General features: G+C 52.1%; 5 protein-coding genes across 5 annotated transcripts; 1 reads left to right on the top strand and 4 right to left on the bottom strand.

Moving 5' to 3' along the window:
• Positions 1-314: 314 nt before the first annotated feature.
• Positions 315-1319, bottom strand: CABS01_06304 (uncharacterized protein; the record flags this gene model as incomplete). The annotated part of the gene is made up of 1 exon (XM_060539670.1): positions 315-1319. One exon carries the CDS (start codon positions 1317-1319, stop codon positions 315-317), a length of 1005 nt encoding a protein of 334 aa, XP_060404207.1.
• An 875-nt stretch (positions 1320-2194) lies between these two features.
• CABS01_06303 (serine carboxypeptidase S28) lies at positions 2195-4152 on the top strand (the record flags this gene model as incomplete). The annotated part of the gene is made up of 3 exons (XM_060539669.1): positions 2195-3408; positions 3460-3902; positions 4103-4152. 3 exons carry the CDS (start codon positions 2195-2197, stop codon positions 4150-4152), a joined length of 1707 nt encoding a protein of 568 aa, XP_060404206.1.
• A 154-nt stretch (positions 4153-4306) lies between these two features.
• CABS01_06302 (glucose oxidase) lies at positions 4307-6312 on the bottom strand (the record flags this gene model as incomplete). The annotated part of the gene is made up of 5 exons (XM_060539668.1): positions 4307-4339; positions 4391-5550; positions 5612-5741; positions 5794-6059; positions 6114-6312. 5 exons carry the CDS (start codon positions 6310-6312, stop codon positions 4307-4309), a joined length of 1788 nt encoding a protein of 595 aa, XP_060404205.1.
• Positions 6313-7334: 1022 nt separating this feature from the next.
• Positions 7335-8984, bottom strand: CABS01_06301 (uncharacterized protein; the record flags this gene model as incomplete). The annotated part of the gene is made up of 1 exon (XM_060539667.1): positions 7335-8984. One exon carries the CDS (start codon positions 8982-8984, stop codon positions 7335-7337), a length of 1650 nt encoding a protein of 549 aa, XP_060404204.1.
• A 2022-nt stretch (positions 8985-11006) lies between these two features.
• Positions 11007-15993, bottom strand: CABS01_06300 (fungal specific transcription factor; the record flags this gene model as incomplete). Its single annotated transcript, XM_060539666.1, has 12 exons — positions 11007-11055; positions 11113-11342; positions 11400-12430; positions 12485-12816; positions 13259-13847; positions 13908-14079; positions 14161-14336; positions 14410-14558; positions 14617-14741; positions 14794-15356; positions 15638-15690; positions 15953-15993. The coding sequence occupies 12 exons, from the start codon at positions 15991-15993 to the stop codon at positions 11007-11009; spliced, it is 3510 nt and encodes a 1169-aa protein (XP_060404203.1).
• Positions 15994-16895: the final 902 nt, after the last annotated feature.

Genomic DNA, 16895 nt, shown 5'->3' with positions numbered 1-16895 from the left:
CCCGCATGCATGCGGCTGTGTCTGGCGGGGTTCTCAAACCCGCTTGCGAGCATCGTGAGCATCCCACAGCGGCATCAAGTGTCGCATCCCATCCAGGGCGTTTAGCTCAGTGGTAGAGCGCCCGCTTTGCATTCACCTAGTGTCTGCGGGAGGCCCAGGGTTCAATCCCCTGATCGTCCAGAACAACTTCACCACAACTCGTGATGATCATTCTTTTGCTTTTTTGATGTGGTTGTATTTTGTTTTCACTGTGAGATGATGTTTAGGTAACTCTGTGCTGTCGGTGGGGTTGTCCCTGTTCTCCCCGTCCAGGCTCAAGAGTCAAAAGTCTCGTGCAACCATCCCGACATATCCTCTCCAAACACAACCGGGTTCTCAAGAAGAGCCCAATGGCCGCCTTCCCTCGTGATACTCTTGACATCCGGCAGCACGCCAGCAGCTATGCTCTGCTGAAGCAACTCAGGTCTGCACACATAGTCCTGCTCCCCGCCCCAATAGAGCACCGGCACCCGAATTGTCTTCGCCTCCTCACTCAACATCCTCTCTGACTTGTCCTGGATCCCAGAGCCCGTCACAGTGTAAACACACCTTGGTGCAGCAAACCCGCCGTCTCTGCCGTAGCGCTCTATGAAGTCGGCTTTGTGTTCCGATGTGGCGAAGGGTAATGTTGGCTGCGTGCGGTCGTGGGTGATGAAGTCACGCATCTTGCCGGGCGTGCACCAGTTCTCAAGCCAGGTTTGCGGGTCGCCGAACGTGACGCTATATACAGACTCGAGGTTCTGATTCATGAGGTCTACCGAGTCCTCGGCGAGAAAAAAGTGCCAGTACTCAAAGATGCCGACACCAAATACCTTTCTCGTCATCTCGTTGACTGTTTCGAGATCAAAGTGGCCAGTGGGCGGCATGTAAGGGACGTTCAACGTGACGAGACCGCAGATGCGATCGGGGTGAAAGTTGTATAGCCGCTGAGCGATGAGACAGCCCCAGTCATGGCCGAGGGAGATGACTTTGGTTAAGCCCTCCGCGTCGAGAATCCCGACAGCGTCGGCTGCAAGACGGTGCCATGCGTAGTCTTCTGGGTCGGTGGGCTTCGAGGTATCACCGAAGCCGAGGTTATCTAGTGCCACGACGCCGTAGCCATTTGGGACGAGGTAGTTGTTGATGAGGCCGGCCCAGAGACGCGCCGTGTCAGGCCAGCCGTGAAAGAGGAGGAGGGTAACCTTGGAGTTGCGAGCGGGCGAAGTGTAGTAGGTGTAGGTGAAGCCGCGAGAGACGTCGAGCGTCTTCTTGGCCAGCGCTGAAAGGTTCAGAGCTGCCATTTCGGAATTGAAGATGGGGTCTCTTAGGTCTAGCTTGACCAAATGAGGTCGCCATCAAAAACGAAATGAAGATGATTTATCTGGGGAGCCTCTTCAGAGTATAGCTAGCTCAAGCAAGACTCCATCACCCAGTCCCTGTGGGCCAGATTTCAAAGCTTCACTCTTGGTGTGGTGCCACTGGGCGGCCTACTGATCCAAGCCAAGGGCACAAATCTCACGCCGAGGGCGTCACGTTGCCATTGAAAATGAACTGTAAGCACTATCGACCTTCAAATACCGTCGAATTTGAAGCTGTTCTGTCACACAACTCCATACTTGCATCGGGTTGCAGCATTGATGGCTCGATTGAAGCCCTCATGAGCCAACAGCCTACGAGCGGGGCATGTTACGCTGGGTCTATGGCCGGTGACTCAGCCGGCAGACTGAAATGAGATTGAACCAAACGTTCTGGCATGTTGAGCGTAGCTCTGCGTCTCAATGCGGAAATCAAAAATTTGTAAAGTCTTTCTCTCTCGGAGTCATCTTGGTCAAAGACAGTTAATCGTATGCATCACCACTACTGTTTGTGCCCCAATCTACCAAGAACAAGTTTCACATTTCAAAAGGATGGGATCATATCTTGATGTGGCCCCATTCAATGTGGTCTCTCGAGATGAATGATGGTGAGAGTGAGATGAGATGAGATGAGATGACTTTCGGTGAGAGCAACAGGTGATGAGGTAAGCTCAAATGAGGATGGGCCTGGGCGCGATGCTCACACAGAAACGACCCCGCACCACTCACACCGGGTTCCACAACTTTAGTCACAACAACACCCGGCGCCGCCTCCAACTGCGGGACGGACATCATTGGTTTCCCCATCACACGCCGGCGATATGACGAATTGGAAGTCCGGAGCTTGCTTTATGCTGGCCGCGGGCCGGGCCGTTGCTGCCGGACTCGGTCTGCAACATCTGGCGGGCCACGAGGCTTGGAACGCGCTGCAGTCGGCTGCCCGGGTGGAGTCAGAGTCTCAGGTGGAAATCGCCTCGGCTGCTTTTGCGGAGCAGTACCCCGAGTACAACCTCTCTGTTCCTATTGACCACTTTCACAACGACTCGCGATACGAGCCGCACTCGGACGAGTATTTTGACCTCCGCTACTGGTTCGATGCGAAGCACTATCGCAAGGGAGGCCCTGTCATCATCCTCGCGGCCGGGGAGACGGACGCTAAGGAGCGTCTGCCGTTCCTCGACCACGGCATCCTTTCCATCCTTGCCAAGGCCACCGGTGGCGTCGGTGTCGTTCTTGAACATCGCTACTATGGCAAGAGTTTCCCTGTGCCCGACCTCAGCACCAAGAACCTCCGCTTCTTAAGCACCGATCAGGCCCTCGCCGATACGGCCTACTTCGCGAAGCACATTAGCTTCCCTGGTCACGAGGACTTGAACCTTACCGCGCCTGACACGCCCTACCTTGCTTATGGAGGCTCGTACGCTGGAGCCTTTGCGGCCTTCCTGAGAAAGCTCTATCCCGAGGTCTTCTGGGGCGGCATCTCGTCGTCAGGTGTCACGGCAGCAATCATCGACTACTGGGAGTACTACGAAGGTGCCAGGCTCTTTTCGCCAGGTGACTGCGCCGAGACCACCCAGAAGCTTACTGAGGTCGTCGACAAGATCTTGCTTGGAAAGTCTGAAACTGATAAGAGCCAGCTCAAGGATCTCTTCGGTCTAGGCCCTCTTGAAGATGATGATTTTGCTAGCACCCTGTCGTACGGCATTTCGGGACTGCAGTCAACCAACTGGGACCCTGCCCAGGATACCACCGCTTTTGGAACGTACTGTGCCACTGTCAGCTCAGACAGTGTTCTCTTTGGCAGCACCCGTCATTTGAAGTCGTCAGTGGACGAGTTGCTGTCCGCCAGTGGCTCAGACGCCAAGCTGACGAATCGCATGCTCAACTATGTCGGTTATGTCAAGGACTACGTCAAGAAGGGCTGCAAAAGCGGAGACTTGGTCAAGTGCTTCTCGGGCCGCAACAGTGAAGAACACCAAAACACCTCTATTCGCCAAGGCCCTGGCCGCAGCTGGATCTACCAGGTCTGCACAGAGTGAGTGTTTCCAAGTCAGCGAGTTCGATCAACTTCTAACACTTCTCGTAGATGGGGTTACTTTCAGACCGGATCGGGTGTGCCCGACGATGAGCTTCCCCTTATCTCGCGCCTCATCGACGTCGACTACAGCTCCATCTACTGCCGCGAAGCGTTCAACATCACTGAGCCCCCCAACGTGGACGCCATCAATAAGCACGGCGGCTTCAACTTTAGCTACCCGCGTGTCGCTATCGTCGATGGCGAAGCTGATCCCTGGAGAGCTGCCACACCCCACAAAATTGGCCTGAACCGCAAGTCCACGACCAGCGAACCCTTCCTTCTCATTGATTTGGGTGTTCATCACTGGGATGAGAACGGATTGAAGCCGGAGGATGTCACGCCGGATTTCCCGCCTGCGTCCATCAAGAACGTTCAGGCTCAGGAGGTTGAGTTTGTCAAAGCTTGGATGAAGGAGTGGGAGGAGGCGCAGAGCAAGGACAGCGCCAAAGGAGGTATGTTTTCTATCAGTCATGTATCATTCGGTAAGCTGACGAGAGCGAAAGAAGTCTCCGAGGAGCTTTAGTAGAAGTCAGTGTGTGAGGACTTGAGATGGCAACGCCCGTCGAATCATCATTACGTTCATGCTTCCATTGCCTTTGGCTGGAACATTTAGTTACTAGAAACATAAAAGCTTTACATTGAATGAAACTAGAAGTATTGTCAATATACGACTACTCGATCGAATGGCTGCGCATCATTTGACCCTCTAACAACGGGCTTGAAAACGGGGTAGAGTCGTCTGCGTGGTATGTAAACCCCCTCAACGAATGTGATAAGATAACCGCAGTATGTGTCCCAAATCCAACGTGTCTGCCCATCAAAGCCTTTCAGAAGTTCCACACAAGGCCAACATCAACTACTGAGTCTGCGCTTTGATCATATCGGCGGCCTTTCATCCCTGTTAGCAGTACTCCATGAACCCTGAATCATCAGAACATACCTTTTCAGCAACAGCGTAAACGGTCATGGACGTGGTCGCACCAACAGTCGTAGGCATCATCGAAGCATCAACAACTCTCAACTTCTTCACGCCGTACACCAGCAGATTCTCATCCAGCACTCCGCCCCACTCGCGCGGCATCTTGGCAGTGGTACCGACAGGATGATACACGGACGGGATAATCTGCCCCTTGGCCCAGGTCACAAGCTGCGCATCGGACGACACGCCCGTGCCAGGCGACGTCTCGCGCGCCTGATACTGCGCGAGGTCGCCGGTAGTCATGTACCGCCGCATAAACTTGATAATCTCCGCCATAACGTCCAAGTCAATGGCGTTCGACGCAGCGCGGTAGTCGACGACCATTTCGCTCTCGGGCTGCGCCGTGTTGAGGAGGATGTTGCCGCGGGACATGCAGTGCAGGTTCTGCACGGAGCCACCGGGGCCGTACATCATCATCTCGGAGAAGACGACGTTCTTGGAGCGCATGAGCCTGCCCCAGACTTTCTGCTGTTGCTTGTAGCCCTCTGTTTGCTCGGCTGTGTAGGTCGAGGGCAGGTGGGATTTGGGGTCTTGAGCTTCAAATGCCTTGGCCAAGGCCTCAAATCTATCGGGGCTGACGACGGGCAGGCCGATCATGGAGGCGAGGGAGGGCGGACCGCCGCCGCCCCAGCCACCGCCGCCTGAGTTGGGTGGCTGGATGCCCCATTGATAGGATATGCTTGGGATATAGCTGTGATCCTGGAAGTTTGACCCGACGCCGGGCAAGTCGACCTTGACAGCGATGCGCGCCTGCTCGAGGTGTGCGCGTGGCCCGATGCCGCTGAGCATGAGGACCTGCGGCGTGTGTACGGATCCGGCGGCCAGGATGACTTCGCGACGGGCTTTGATCTGTACAGGAGCGGCTCCCGTGTTATTACGAGAGACGAATTGCACTCCTGTAGCTGTGTCACCGTCAAAGAGAATGCGGTTGACCTTGGCACCGACGATCATCTCGTAGTTTGCGCGGTTGAGGCCGTCCCAGTGGCCGGTACGGGCGTAGGATCGCTGGAACTGGACGGGGTCTTGGGACATTGGGTACCAGTAGAGGCCGGCCTCGCCCGCGCCGCTATCGACGGGGATGGTCATGCCGGGCATCTTTGCCATTGCGTTGTAGAGGATCTCTTTGAACTATGGTCAGTGGTTTGTGAGTGACGGTAGGAGTTCATGTGAACTGGGACCTACTTAGGACAGACTGAAGAGGGCCCTTGCCAAAGGCAGCATAGATCTTGGAAGTTGTGCCCCAGTACTTGGTATCGTAGGTGATGTTGTACTCCTGAGCTTGAGCTGCGTCAGGAGGCGCGAGGGTGATGCCCTAGGACTTGTAAATCTCGTATGTTCTCATGCCCTCGCCTGATAGCTCGAACCTTCTTGAAGTATGGCAGCAGATTGTCCCAGTCCCAGGTAGATCCGGGTCCACCAAGCTCTTTCCAGGCATTGTACTCATCTTTGGTTCCTCTCAGGAATACCTGGCCGTTGACGGAAGAGCTTCCACCGACGACGCATCCAATACCCACATCGAAGCTTCGGCCGTTGAGATTGGGACACGGCTTGGACGTGATGTTGAACATACGGCATGGGTTCATGCCAGTTTGGCTATCGTAGTAGCCATACTCGACTACGAGAACGGTGTCTTCTCCGCATTAGATTGAAGCTTTGTGCGATACAAGACACATTGGAAACTGACATTTGCCGTCCTCTGTGAGTCGATCGCCGACTGTCAGGCCAGACGTGCCACCGCCGACAATGACATAGTCGTATTCGGTGGCAAGCTGCTCCGCTCGGGTGAGTATCTGGACGTGTTCGGGATGCTGGGTTGGCCACGCTGATGTGAGATGCGTGGCAACGCTCAGGCAGTATAATGTGAAGTTTCTGATGGAAGGCATTTTTAGCCTTTGGGAAGAAGAAAGAACTGTGCAAAAAGGGAATTGACGTAGGTATGGAGACAAAAGGCAGAGAACCGGGAAAGATGGGCATCTTATAACTTCAATACTTGAGTTGCGCTGTTAAAACTTCACCGTTTCAAGAAAATAGTCCACGCTGTACGACCTGGAGTCCCAGATACAGTCCCGCTGGAGATGTTGAACTACCAGACCTGGCCGGGCGTGAGTCGTACCATTCCGGAGGAATCACCTTCCTTGGTTCTATCAATGTCTCACACGAGCCAGGAGTACCACGATTATCCCATTGGCTCTATCTACGTGGTTCATTAAGCTTATAATAGGCTCAAGGGAGGCAAGTGAGCAACATGCGGGGAGCGAATCGGCAGTGCGCACCAGAGTCGTATGAGCCGCAGCCCCTAATATACAAAGTGCGGGGACAAGCACTGAAGAGGGACCTAATAGGCGCCGCTCAACCTCAATCGGGTATATAGACTTGCCACGTTGCAGCCAAGAGCCGGATCCTATCGACGACTTCATATCGTTCCTGATTGAATCCGGTTGCCAAGGCCGGATCAAAGCAGAACCTAGAGTCATGAGCTACCGGACTGGTCTCATTTTGCCTAGAGCGAGGTGTCGGCTAAGTGAACAGAGTCTGGCAGATCGAGAAGTATCATCATTGGATGTATGACTTGGTACTTTGATGAGGCAGGAGAGACAGGCGTGATACTTTATGATTTCAGAGACTCTTGGCAGGAATTAGTTTCGAGCAGCATCCTCAGGCACCTCGAATAAAATCAAGAATGGGTCAGGAACAAAGCCTATGAACCCAAACATGATAATGTTGAGATTCAACTAAGATATTAATTCTAGAGCCAGCGTAGAAGGTATACGTGAGGTTCTCGAGGTGATGTAAGTGCTTCAAGTGTATAGGTATACAGCAGCCGGGTTTCCTCATAAATCGTTATCAATATTGAAATTCGTTGAAAACACCATCCCTCTCCTGATTACTACAGCCAGCCCTGGATCTACACTATTTCTGCTGCAGTGAATTTATGGCCGCATTTATCAGGCGAGTGGAAGAGTACGCCGTGGAAATGGCTTGGATGCCGCTTGACGATATCAAAAAGCACACGTGCGCCTTTCGCCTCATCCTTATCGGAGCGATGGGGGACTCTCATGTAATTCTTGAAGGTCCGACTCCCAACCGCGTGTCTTAACTTGCCGAAAAAGTCCCGGACGAATTTCTTCCACTCGGGTTGTCGTGGTAAGTTGTCAGGTGGAAGCCAGAACTCATCAGACACCAGTTTGGACTGAATATCGCGCCACTGGGGAGGAGTTCCGGGCGCGAAACGGAGAAGATGTCTCATCTGGTAGTGACACCACTCTGAATGCCAGAAGGGAACTTGGTGCTCTGGCGCGGCGATTTGTCGGATAGTCTTGAGGTTTGAGAGTGTTGCTTTATTAGTCCACATCCAGAAACATGTGTTTGTGACATGGTGCGGGCGTCGCGCTACGAAAGGCTTCGTGTCGACGACGATGTTCTGGATGTTTTGCATCCAGCCGATGCTTTCTGTGACACATGTGCGGAAGCGCACCTTGACGTGGACAAAATCGATGTCCCAGTTGATGGTAACATTCTCTCCCATTTTTGATGCCAAATCTTTCGGTGGAGGGATCGCCATCCAGGGGCCTTCCTCGCCTTCCTCAAGCTCGTCCTTGGTGAATGCTGGAAACCAGAACGGCGACCTGACGCTTTGGGCCACGGATCTCGACAAAGAATCGATCTTCAGGTCGATGGAGTCGTAGTAGCCATCCGAGTACTCTGCATCCTGTCTGGACAGAATCCAAAACACCGTACGATGTGTTGGTTTCTCCGTTTCCTCGTTTTCTTTATTGCATGAGTTTGAGCCGTTGCTTGATGGCCGGATGAGCGAATCAGTGGAGTCGCGGCCCTCCACGTTGTCTAACTCATCATCTACTTGGTCGAATCCTAGCTCGTCGAATGGATCATCGATGGCTCTATCCCTGATAGCCCCATTCTCAACCGTCCCATTCTCTGCGGTTCTATCCTCAGCTTCTCCATCATCAGCAGCTTCATCCTCCGAAGATTCCTCTTCGGAACCATACTCATCGGATAGATACTCGTCATATGGTTGCCCCTTGGGAGTATTGATATGTAGGGCGTCGGATTGCGGAGTGCTGTTCTTTGAAGAATTACCCTCCGGGGTCATCTTCTTGGAAGCATCCTCTTCGGCCGTTTCCTCTTCGCAAGGCTCTTCGCCGGACAATTCCTCATCGCAAGGTTCGAGGCCCCAGTCGTAATCCTTGCCTTCTATCTCATCGTCTTTTGGATGAAGCTCTGCGATGTAGTATCTAGGTTCCAAGTAAAACTCGCGCCAAATCTTGGACTTGATCTTGTCAGGTAACTTCGCGAATTGGTGAAAAGTCGAATCTGGGATGGGCACAAGTTTGTATAATTGTGGTTTCTTTTGAAGCCTTCTCACGAGTCTGGCGCGTTTGGACTTGATCTTTATGGGAACCTCCGCGAACCTGTGATGATTCGGATCTGGAGGCGGACTTGAAAGGGGCATAAGCTCGTATGTGTCTTGATGCTCATCACCTTTCCTGTAGGGAAGGACGCATTTCGCCGGTTTCTTCAAGTCTTGGTTGCGCATTTTTCTGAAGGGGAGCGGCGGAGTGGGAGTAGCTTAGTTGGAAATCGTGTATGAATGCAGCATTGCAGGAACGCGCACGGCTGGATGTATCGTAGGGTAGAAACGACGTTGATTGCTAGCTGCAGTCAACGGTGCGATTTTTGAGACAGAATGTAAAGACGTTGAAACATTGGTTTTCTATTTTCCTGACCAGCCGCAAGGGACATGGGTATTGGTTCTCACTACCCTTCTGGTCCCTGAACGGAAGGTTTTACCAGCCAGGTTACATAGTTTTTCGAATTTTTTAATGCGCGGCTTTTCGACTTAATAAGACATCAGGGTCTTGTCCAATTTACATGTACTCACGAAGTCAAGAATCGTCGGAATGACAAATTTACTCTCCAGGAAAGGGAACAAATGACCTAGAAGGGCTGTTGACATCACCCAACGGTATGCGAAATCTGTATTTAGTAAGTTTCGATCAGTTTAACCTATTACATATATGAACAGGATCTGCTTGAAATACTATGACATAAATCCTCATATCCTTCTTCTTGAATGCTTAGGATCGACGCCTAAGCTACCACACTCGTAACATCGAGAAGAGATAATCAAACCCGAGCATGAGGTTGCACACTAGAGCCAGACGAAACGACAATTAGGTTAGAAGAGCACCATATTTAACGCCTCATAAGTGCCATTTTAGGCCATAACCCCGTCTTGACCGAGGCTTCAGAATTGGGCATAGTACACCAACATCCATGAAATGAATCCACCAAAGAAAAGTGCATCATAACTCAGCTCTCCTCATTGGAACTTGAAACCTGCAGGTTCCTTAGGTCATGTCGTCATCTGAAGATGACTCCCCAGACTCTGAAGATGAGTCTCCCGATGTGCAAGAGTTACCCGACGTAGATGGCTCTTCAGATGTAGATGATTCTCCCGAAAAAGACGACTCCTTGTTCGACTTCCATGCACCAATAATCCCCAAACATCAGGAGGCCACTGTCCCAATCGTAGTCGAAGCCTAGTTGGCGCGCTTTAGCGACGGTTCTTTCCAGCTTCTGAAACTTTCTGTAATACTGGGATGAAGAAGAGGCCATGCTGATATCGATTGAGGGCCTCTGAAGAGCCTAGTTGATTGTCGCATAAGACTGGGAGTCGGTAAGTGAGTGTCACGAAACTAAGCCCAACGCGGTTCTCAAGAACTCAGTCGGTAGGGGTTTTGGTCTCCACATTTAAGGTCTACCACGTGGTGATTTGACAGGGGCTTTCAGAAGCGTTTCTCGACTTGATCTCGACTTACTCACTTTCAGTACTTTTGCCCTGGCCGCCTTACTTTCTGAATAATGCCTACTGCTTATTGAGCCAATTCTTTTATGAGAATTCTTCTCAACTTATTACTTATGAATTTGTAATCAAACATCGGGTTTCAACACTTGTTTTCCTCCTCGAAGCCCCGTTGAAGAAGTCAAAGTGTCCGCAGTGCTCGAACACGAGTACCTTGACTATGCATGCACGATAGAAGCCATTCCAGACTTCAGACGGCCCAATCCAGCTACTTTGGACGGAAAAGAAAAGCCAATTAAAATCTGTGTAAGTTTCATGATCATTGGTTTAACATGACGGCAAAGTCACATCTCGGGTGTTGGAACATTGTGGCAATCAACGCTACAGTCGCAGGGACATTTTCTGTTCCTCCAGTCGGTGCCGACCAGGATACAAGGTTGCGAAACTGGGTTCCTCTCTCAACCAGCCCGCATCAGCGGATCTGAGATCACGGCTTGGTGGCAGAGTGGTCTAATGCGCAAGACTAGAAATCTTGTTCCTTCGGGAGCGTCTGTTCGAATCAGGCCCAAGTCGATTTTTGCCATTCCTAGCAATCAACTTGGCTTGGATTTGCGAGAAGAAGTGGTAGCAACCTTTAATTTTACTCACAAGTGCTCCGACACTCATATTTCAGTCATTCGGAGCATCCATTGCAGAGGGCAACGCCATTCAACCGGTTTCATTATTCATACAAAAGCATCGCTGGAGAAAGATCTAGAGTTTCCATGACGGCCCAACAGAAGTAATCTCATCATAAAGTAGTCTAGAAATGGAGCTGTTAGCGTTGAACGGCATTCATACAGAAGCAGTAGTAACTCACGTCGTCAGGAAGTCGGCGTAGTCCTCGCCCGTAACTTGCGGCCGCAGGTATTTCGCCGCCAGCTCGAACTTGTTGTTCGCCGGCGCAGACTTGAGCAGCTCCTTTGTGACCTCGTCGAGGATGTTGAGCATTGTTGTCTTGTCGAGTTTTGTGCCTTCAGCGGTGCTGACGCCGTGGTGTACCCAGTACCACAGTTGTGAGCGCGATACCTCAGCTGTTGCGGCGTCCTCCTGCAAGTCCGGTTAGTTATGCCCCAAGAGAGGCCGAAAGCAGCAGTTGAAACGTACCATGAGATAGTTGATAGCACTGCAGCCCACACCACGAAGCCAACCCTCCATGTACGCCAGAGTGATATGCAGATTCTTCCTCACACCCTCGTCGGTAATTTTTCCGGGAACAACAGAGTTGATCAAATCGTCGCGCGTGACCTTCACCTCGGGCCTCTTGAAGATCTGGTTCGCGGTAGGCATATGCTCGTTGAAAATCTCCGACGCAATCGACGCAAGCGCCGGGTGCGCAACCCAGGTACCGTCGTGTCCGGCCTTGACCTCGCGCAGCTTGTCGGCGCGCACGCTGTCCATCGCTTGGGCGTTCGCGGCCGGATCGTCCTTGCGCGGGATGAGGGCCGCCATGCCGCCCATTGCGTGGACGCCGCGGGCGTGGCATGTGCTGATGAGGAGCTTGACGTAGGCGTCCATGAAGGGGACGGTCATGCTTACGTCGGAGCGGTCGGGGAGAACGAAGCCGGGGCGGTTGCGGAAGCGCTTGACAAAAGTGAAGATGTAGTCCCATCTGCCGCAGTTGAGGCCTGAGCTATGATCTCTGAGCTCGTAGATGATCTTAGAGCATGTTAGTGAAGGGACTGATTCTTGCAATGATTGAGTGATACGAACCTCGTCCATTTCGAAAACAGCGCTGATGGTCTCGATCAACACGGTAGCGCGGATGGTACCTCGTGAGATACCGATGTAGTCCTGCGACATGTTGAACACGTCGTTCCATAACCTCGCCTCGAGATGCGACTCCATCTTGGGCAGGTAGAAATAGGGGCCGGCGCCGCGGGAAATCAACTCTTTGGCGTTATGGAAAAAGTACAGTCCAAAATCAAACAGGGCGCCGGACATGGGCTGCCCGTCGACGGTGAAATGTTTCTCGTCCAGGTGCCATCCGCGCGTGCGGGCGATCAAAGTCGGAAGTGTGCGATCAGTTCTGAGCTTGTACTCTTTTTCGCCGAGCTTGAAGTCAACTTGCCGGCGGATGGCGTCGTAGAGATTGGCCTGGCCCTGAATCATGTTGTCCCATGTAGGACCGTTTGAGTCTGATCGGTGTAAGTCAAAATACAACTGACTGTTTCAAGGGCTTCCTATCTCACCTTCAAAATCAGCCATGTAGGCCCAAACATCAGAGTTGAGCGCGTTGACAACCATTTTCCTGTCCGTGGGTCCGGTAATTTCAACTCTGCGATCTACCAAACCAGGCGCTGGCTGGGCGCCTCTCCAGTTCTTATCATCGCGAACGTGCTTAGTCTCAGGGAGGAAATCTGGCAGGTGTCCGTTATCTGTGTCGATTTGACGTTGTTGGCGGAGCTTGAGAAGGTGTTGGCGAGTCGGCTCGAAACTGCGGTGCAGGATTGCGAGAAAGTTGACGGCTTCCTTGGTGAGGATCCGGCGAGAAGCTTCGTTGCCGGCGCCAAGGATGGAGACACTGTCTGATATTGATTGAACCATTGTGAAATTTCGACGTGGATATTTGAATACAGATCTATTCAACGTTTGATTTTAACTTCATAATACGGCTCTATAGTCACTCGTGATATCGAAGAGGCTATCGCCAGATATTAAGTACTCTTCTCACGGTTAATGGCGCATCATTGAAAGCTCGGCTCTATTCCGATGGTGTTCTGAATCATTGCGGAATTTGGTGAAGATTCTCGGCTCGGTACCCGAACCGGAGGCGGCCGTCATCCGATTGGCCCCACTCGCCCAGATCGTCCACCACGGTCGAACGGAGACGTTACACTTCGGACACTGTCTCAATGCAGAGGCAATTCATACGTCACTGGCGAACGATAATTCCCGAGTTATTTGCGTTGATTGATAATGTTTCGATTCCATTTAACATTATTTGTAGCGACTATGAACCATACCCTCCCGGTGCCATCATTTTTTCCAGCTCAGCCCAATCCAGCTGGTCAACTCCCGTTAAGGGGAGAGTAGGGTCGTTGAAACTATTATAGATACCCTCCGCCGCTTCCAGCCCAAAGGCTTGTTCCAGATTCTCATCCAAGTTCAGACCGAACAACGTGTCTGATCCATAGGTGTCAGCAGGTCCTCCAAACATTTCTCCCTCCCAAGACGGCACAGAGGAACTGGGCGTCGGCGTAGTCAAGGGCATCTGGGCTGGTGAAGGTCCCGATTGCTCCGGTAGTCCGGCTCCGGGTGTGTTCCCCACCTGGGGTACCCCATGGGACGCCCCGGAATCTCCCATCTGCACGTCATGGTCCTTATCGAACGCTACCACATTGGCCCACACGTGTGCAGAAAACTGCCGAACATCCTTGAGGCGCTGCGCTGCCGCCTGATTTCCTGCAGAAGACAGATACTCCAAGAAATCAATGGCCTGGAACAGTTCTTGCGGTGGCGGCTTTTGACTATCCTGCTTGTGTGCGAAGCCGCGCATGATTAGGACGAAGGCGGCTGAAAAGGCAGCATCCAGATCGAAGAATGCAAATGGCGCTTCCCTTTGTTAGTAATTCGCTCTTCAAATTTGCCACCCGGGGAGAATCAAGCCCTTACCAATTTCTTCTTGCCTTTGCATAGCCATGAGGATGCGGATAATTCTCAGAGCCGACTCGTTGCACAGAAGGCACAGTTGAGAGATTGCCGAGGTCACAGCCTGCTTCTGTGTTTTCTGAACCTTGTCTTTGACCTTTTGGAGAAGAATTGGTCTGATGCAGAGAATGATGGACTAATTTGGGTTGTATTAGCACCCGTTTGCCTCGATAAAGCCACAAGATTTGCCCATTGAGACACGGCAGTTGGTGCTTACCTGGAATAACCTCAGATATAGTGATGCACCAGCTCTGGTGACCTCAAACTGTTTGTTGCTGAAGTCAATGGCAAGATCTGCCGGGATAGATCCGCCAATGTCGTGTAGTGATTGGAGCAAGTTTCTCATCTTCCTGACGAGATCGGCTTGCGATAGTGCGCCTCGACTATATAATGCTATTGATCACGATGATCAGCTGTGGGCCATACGAGTAACAACCAAAACGGACATGTTGTGAAGTCAACTTACATGACATGATCTCTCCCGTTGTCCGGGCAATCTTGACGTTGACATTGAGAGGCTCTGGAGAATCAAACCCTGGAGAGGGGCCAGGGAGATCGAACGAAAGGTGCCTATCATCAACGGAAGCTGGACGCCCGAGGCCTGCCGATATGCGCCTAGTTGTGCATAGACGATTAGCTTAGAAGCCTTGGTGGATTAGGGTGGTAGGCTTACTGATCCAGCATGTAGACAGTCCACCACACCCGCATTCTGTGTGCTCTCTCTGATGGTAGGCACTTTTGCTCTGAAAATGGCAAGTTGCAACCCAGAGTCAGGGCAAGTCTGACTGTTGTTCCCACCTATAGCTTGTTAGTATTTCATCTCATCCAGCATGAAAGAATCGGGACTCACGAAAAAGTATGCATCATTTTTCCGGTCGTTCCACTGCAGATATGTCGTCGCCAGACATAGAATCTCAAGCCCAACTATGCCATACTCGCTGATGCTGTGAAGTGGCGGGAGCCGCCTCATGGCCTCAGCAAACCAGAACGCTCCCGGGGGTCCGCGAACCTCGCGCGGATCCTCCTCCATCAGTTTGCCCATGGCCATGACGAGAAGGTACAATGTGAACCAGGGCGTGTCCATCTGCCGAGCTCGAGATGCTTGGCTGTTGAAAAGCAGCGTCATGTTGTCTGTGAATGTCCGCTGGTCTAAGAAGTGCTGTGTGACACCCATGTAGGAGTTGAAGAGGTTCAGAAGACGATTAGACTCGGCCTCTTTGGGGAAGGCCTGGTGAGGGATGCCCTTGATCAACTCATTTGTTGAAGTCCATTCAGGGGTAAATGGCAGGTCACGCGGATCCTCGTTCTCCAGGTGTTCCGGAGCATCCTTCTCCGGAGAGTCTGGGTCTTTGCCATTGTTCTCGTGGAAGAGACTCCGCAACCGTTGCTCGAAGAGCGGGCCGGGAGCACGTTCTATGGATGCTGTTGCTTTCGCTTCAGTTTTGGTTCAGGATCCAATTGCAGTCTGGGTGAGATCTACGCACCATAACTCGGAGGCGGTACCTCACCAGTAGGCTCAAAGGGCGCAATGCCTGGTGGACTCGGATTTGATGCCCCTGTTGAGACCCCCCGGGCGGGTGGCGAAGGTTGTGCTCGTGGTTGTCTGGCGAGCTCTGCTTGATATTAGACCGGGTTCTTCCTACCGCAAGCAGTTGCCTACAATTGCCTGAAAGGGATCAGCCGTGATAACTTACCCTTTATTTGGTCCTCATATCGGGTCAAGGTGGCTCTCAATTCCGAGACGTATCTGTTCACTGGCTTAGCAAGTTGGAGAAGTCCGACCTCGGAGCAGACTCACGCCTCTGAATATCTCTTTCTCCCATCGCCAAATTCACAGTCTAGGTTGTTTCGTGCACAATTCCTGCAAGGCTGCTCTCCCGAACACTTGACCTTGCGCCTACGGCATGTGTTGCATCTAAGCCGGCAGTCAGCATGGCAAACACGTCACAGCGGTGGAGTTTGGTGGGGGTGAATGAAGGGCGGGCGAATTGAGGGTGGTGGTGACTGACGCGTTCGCGGACCGTGCTTTGGCGGCAGCTTGCTGAGGCATCGCGCCTTCTTCCTCGACCTCGTCTTTGATGCGTCTTTTCCTCTTCCGGCTCGAAGAAGAGGCTCCTGACACCTTGTGAGACTGCTGCCCGTTCAGTTCACCGGTAAGTTTGCAAAGTCTTCATGTGATGGAGGTCGCTGCGGCAATTGGAAGTGTGGGGCTGATAAGAGCCGAACTTGCCTTGGATGAGGGGTCTGGGGTCGGCGATAACGACCCCCGGTAGCTGCTACTCGACATTTTACTATGCGGTTCGGTAACCCGGTTACTGCAAGTCATGTATGTATGCCACTTGATGCAGCAACTGAGTTCAAGATTGAGCGCTGGAGAATGATGCGATGATCTTGTCAAGAATCTTCAACAAAGTACTGTATTATTTGTGTAGCTTCCCAAAAGGATAGTGTACTGAATGGAATGTTTGGAGCACTTGGCTTGTCAAAAAGAAAGATCCGCGACGTAACATGGCACAGAGGCGGCAAGACTGTCTTAATCACAACATTCGCCCTTCGGCAGCCATCCGATCCGCTTGTAGCCAGGACCCACCATCGGCTTCCAGCTCCGAACATCGCTGATAAGACGCACCAGCCAATAAGGTAGGCTGGAAGAGAGCTTGAACAAAAAATGCCGTTCTGAAGGACACTCGACCTTAGTCCTGATTTCTTACGACGCGGGATGCCCTTTTTATAGATGAGATAGATCAAGGGCAGAGAAGCCGAAATGATTGAACGTCGGTTCCCTTCCGAGAGACAGACTGCCGGTCTTGGCCGATGTCCGACACTGTCTTGTGGGGATAGCCGGAGATCTCCTTTACCAAAGTTGTCATGGTATTGATCAATCTACCAAATCGCAAATAAAACACGACGTTCTCCCTCGTATGGTTCATATTCCCGACTATCTTTGCTCTA

The sequence above is a fragment of the Colletotrichum abscissum genome, assembly GCF_030869225.1.
Source record: "Colletotrichum abscissum strain IMI 504890 chromosome Unknown Scaffold_13.1, whole genome shotgun sequence".
NCBI lineage: Eukaryota > Fungi > Ascomycota > Sordariomycetes > Glomerellales > Glomerellaceae > Colletotrichum > Colletotrichum abscissum.
Note: the sequence above shows the minus strand (reverse complement) of the source record. Positions and strands in the feature narration are given on the sequence as shown.